This window comes from Octodon degus, unplaced genomic scaffold (assembly GCF_000260255.1).
Source record: "Octodon degus isolate 3935 unplaced genomic scaffold, OctDeg1.0 scaffold00132, whole genome shotgun sequence".
In the NCBI taxonomy this organism is placed as follows: Eukaryota; Metazoa; Chordata; class Mammalia; order Rodentia; family Octodontidae; genus Octodon; species Octodon degus.
Window position 1 is genome coordinate 7322591 of NW_004524708.1, and position 4765 is coordinate 7327355.

Genomic DNA, 4765 nt, shown 5'->3' on the forward strand with positions numbered 1-4765 from the left:
TTCCTTCCTTCCTACCTTCTTTCCCTTCTTCCTTTTTTTTTTGAGATAGGTTCTCCCTCTGTAGGTCAGGGTGACTTTGAACTCATGATGACCCTCCCTACTTCAGCCTCCCTGAGTACTGAGATTAGAGGTGTGCCACACACCCTGTATTTGAATTCTTTTATTAAATAATTTAGAGATTCAGCGTGGCTGTGGGAAGGTGTCATGGCAGTCTGTTCCAGCTTGTTAGCGAGGTGACTGCTGACCTTTCTGCTGACTCACAGGGATCTGTGGTGTGATTGGAAAAGGGGACAAAACCATTGAAAAATGAAGGCAAAGTGCAGGAGTCACCGTGGGCAGGATTTAGAAAGATGGTGCAAGGAGCAGCTAGGAGCAGCTAGGAGGCAGCAGGAGTGATGAGCTCTTGGCCTGCACCTCCTCCCTCCTGACAGGGAAGAGCCCCGCACAGGCATGAGGAAGGCTTTAGCATGCTGGTAGAAGGGCCAGGGATATAGCTCAGTAGCACGAGTACCTGCCTTGCAAGGATGAGGTCCTGAGTTCAATTCCCTGTACTGAAAATAAATTTTAAAAAGTGTTGGGGCCTCACTAGTAGCTACTTTCAAGTACTGTGTGTGAAGGGATGTTTCCTAAAGGAACAATTATGCTTTTGTATGTATATCCAGAGGAGTGGAGGAAGAAAACCACCAGCTGCTCAGTGAGCCCAGTAAACCTTCACTGGGCTGCAGGCAGATTCTAGAGTTGGTATCACAGCCCGAAATGAGAGGGATTCCCTGGGAAAGACGATGAGCAGGAGCAAGACTTGATGCAGCCTTTCCCCAGTGACCCTAAATCATGGGGCGCATTTACGAATTCAAGTTATCATTAAGTCCGGAAGTGTACATGAACTGTTTTTCTTCATCTCTCCTAGGAGTGGTTCTGATTAAAGCCCAGATCGTGGAGCTAGTGTTTGCTGTCAGAGCAGCTCAGGAGGTTCGTCTGAATGCGCGAAGCTCCATGGAGCGCATCCTCTGTTCCCTCCCCAGCATGACCTACACTGGCTGTGCAGGGTGTGGCTCAGAACTGGACACGGATGAGAACAAGATCTACAGACAGTGTCTTAGCTGCTTGCCACTTTCTGGAAAGAAAACATACTACAGGTAATGCAGAACAGGAAGCCAGTGTGATGGAAATATTTACTATTATGGGACTGCAGTGACTGAAGATTACCTGTATAAACCCTTACTCTCTACTAGAACTAACCCAAGAGCACAGAAATTTTCCCTGAAGGACAAGTAATTATTTATGGAAGCAGATATTGTGCAGGGAAATTTTGTCTCAAGACAGCATGCGGAGTCTAAATGTTTCATAATTCATTTCACCATTTTAAAATGGAATTTAAAGGGTAAAGGTATTATGTGATCTTGCCTCTGAGTTGTTTGTGCAAGCTAGTAATATGTTTATTTAACCTTCCATACTTCACTTCTTATCTTTACCTTAGAAACTGATGATAGCAAATAAATGTTCTCTGGTAAAATTGTCAACTAGCTCAGCGAGAAAACACATTGTTTTCCAAAAAGTAAATGTCCAAAGTCAGGGATAATTTCTTTGACCACATAAATTACTTACCTTTTTTTGGGGGCAGAACTATTACTTACTTTTACAGAGTAATATACCATGGTTTTATACTCTTTTATTTCTAAATACAGCAGTATCTAAAACCTAAATGCAGATCTATCCAGCATGTTATGGCATACTTCAGGAGGCGTACAGGAGGTTAATTCATAGCTGTATTGCTACCTACAAATAATTATCTGTGCTTTAAATGAATAAATGAGACAGGGTCTCATTATGCAGTTCAGGATGCTGGTTTTGAACACACGATGATCCTCCTGCTTCAGCCTCCCAAGTGCTGGGATTATAGGCCTGTGCCACCACGTCCAGCTCATACGTTGATTTTTCTATACAGGAGCCAAGGACCAGCAGGCCAAGCCACTATTCAGCTTAGGAGAGGCAGCTGTGTGGGTGTCGGAGTTTTGGGAGGCAAAGGAAGGTATAGGCTGGGTGTGTCCCTGGTAGCTTAGAGCCACGAGCCTGGGACGAGCTGTGTTCCTCCCTGCACATCCCCACTCCTACAGCTTCCTGGCACACTCACACTGGGGCAGCTTGTTTCTCCAGTGAAAGCCACTAAGGGAGAGCCAGGTAGAAGCCAGCCTTTTTATGACCCAGCCCCAGTACCCACACGGGTCACCTCTGCTAAATTCTACTGCTAGGACACATGTTCAGCTGTCCCTTGGAGAGCAGATGAAAATGAGGCTGGGTACAGGAGAGGAGAAGGACAGCAGTGACGATAGTGTCATAGGTGGGAAGGAAGGATGTCGGCTGATTTAATTTTTTCTAATAGGAAATAAAGTTTTCATCAAAAGAAGTATTGTATATTACTATTTTTAAAAATAATTTTATTGAGAAACAAATAACAATGAGACAGTTTCAAAACCGATTAGTAGGACAGGTTCAATAATTAATACATTGCATATTGTTGTTTTAGTGGTTTTTCATTATACAAGACTCAGACATGATATCCTGTCCACAAACACTATTAGAACAAATCTTTCTATTCATTGAATTAAGAGAATGTAGCTGTATATCTATCCTAAATATTTTGAATATACATATCAGATCATTTTACTATTTTAAGAAGGTAGTGAGATGTGTTGATGGCCAAGGTCTCTTGAGATTGAAGGGACTTTTTTTCTATCTTAGGTAATGTCTTAGTTACTTGTCTTGTTGCTACCCACACCCACAAGTTAAAGGAGGAGAGGTTTATTTTGGTTTACATTTCATGGAGGTTTTTTGTTTTTTAATTTGATACAGGGTCTTGATACGTAATTCAGTCTCATAGTGATCCTCCTGTCTCAGCATCCCAAGCACTGGGACTGTATCCAAGCAGTACCAGGGATAGGAGTTATGCTGCCAAGCCAAGTTCTCTCCTGCACCCAGCCCAGCTATCTCCCCAGCCCAGTTCATAGAGGTTTTAATCCATAGTTGGCTGGCTCAAAGGCAGTTTCAGATGGCAAAGGGACATTGTAGAGGAAAACAGCTCAGGGCATGGAGGACAGGAAGCAGCAAGAGAAGAGGGAAGAGGATGGAGACAGGCCCTTAGGCCATACCCACAATGGCTCAGCACACCCAGCTATAAACTTATCCTGGGACTAACCTGGTATCATACACCCATGATCCAGTCACCTCCTAAAACCGCACCTATGAACAGATGAGGCTGTGGGGAAACATCTAGGTATAAGCCGTACCAGGTACCATGTCCTTATGGATATAAACCTCAGTTAACTGTAATACTTACGGAATGTGAGGTTCTGGTTAACTACAGATTAACTGGCAAATACTTGGTAGTAACCATTACAGAAAGTGCTCCTGCTTTTATGGGTATGGTGTGCCGGAGGTTAGTTAGTGGGAAATGCAGGGCCTTGAGTCATTTCTGTGTTATACAGAACAAGTGAAACTGAATATAGCTGTAGAAGGAACAAGAAACAAGTTTTTTCTGGAATTTTAAAGAAATAAATGTATATTGTTCTTTAAAAAATGTTGGGAAAACAGAATTGGCCCCATTTAGACTGAGTGGCAGGTAAAAAGAGATATCATGGGTGTGTCGCAGAGCACTAGCAATTAGCAGGAGCTAGAGCTCTTAAAGCTAGTAACATGAGGCCGGGTGTGGTGGCACAGGCTTGCGATCCCAGGACTTGGGAGGCTGAGGCAGGAGGATTGTTGTGAGTTCCAGACCAGTGTGGGCTACAGTGTGAGCTCAAAGCCAACCTTAGCATAGTGAGACCCTGTCTCAAAAAGACAGAAAACAAAATAAAATGCTTAGTAAATTGGGAAGGTACTGATGGTGAATGTGGGTGGCTCTGGGGCGGGAAGTTGGGCAGTAGTCAGATGTGCAGGAATACGCCTCTTGAAGAAGCCTGGCCAACCCTGCGTGTGGGACCAGGCCACCCTTGTTTTGTTTTTTCTTCTGCTTTCCCTTACTGTCACTCCTGCTGGGCCTTTCCTACCAGCCTGCATTCACATTCTGGCCCTTGTCAGATTAGAAACACATGAACAGGGTCACCTTTAACCTTACCTCTTTGTCCTACCACCCTCTTCTTTTCTGCTCTGCCTTTCACCAGTCTTTGCTAAAAGGTTGCAGACTTGCCTCTTTTTCTTTTCTTCATCTCTGAATTCACTTCAGCTGACTCCCTTCCACACCTGTAGTGCTGCTTGCACTGCTTTTGTTAAGGTTGCCTACAGATTTGAAGCAGCGTAACTGATGAACCTGTCCCTTCTCTGACTTACTCCTGACTGCATCCCACGCCCTCCTTCGTCGCTGGCCCAGTGGCACTCCCCTCGCGGGGTTTCCTAGCCTTTCTCTTGAAATGCTTGGTCAGTCTCGAGTCCTCTTTGCTGCCCTACCTCTTTGCCATCTTTCTGGAGCGATCTCCACTGTGGCCAGGGTGTAGATAGCATCTGTGCACTCTCCCGTGGTGCCCAGTGCCCTGGGCCTCTCCATCTGGCTCGCCGGGGCTTTCAGCCCTCTGCACACAGTGGTCACTCCTTTTCTCTGTAAGACTTTCTTCAGTGTTCTGTCCTCTGCCTGATCCACAGAGAGGTCATCCCTAGCCCCCACTTTTATTTTCTGTTAGTGACCTATATTACTTACTGCAATTGGTGTTTAGTTACATTGTCTTTTCTTATTTATTTATATATATTTTTTCTTTTCAAAGTTTTATTTATAAAC

General features: G+C 44.4%; 1 protein-coding gene across 14 annotated transcripts in view; it reads left to right on the forward strand.

Moving 5' to 3' along the window:
* Positions 1-4765, forward strand: part of Fam35a (family with sequence similarity 35 member A) — a 161338-nt gene that overhangs the window by 144988 nt on the left and 11585 nt on the right. For all 14 annotated transcript variants that reach the window (XM_023701298.1, XM_023701300.1, XM_023701299.1 and 11 more), the window contains one exon: positions 908-1136. In XM_023701298.1, coding sequence (XP_023557066.1) covers positions 908-1136 — 229 coding nt within the window. The remainder of the gene's footprint in view (positions 1-907; positions 1137-4765) is intronic.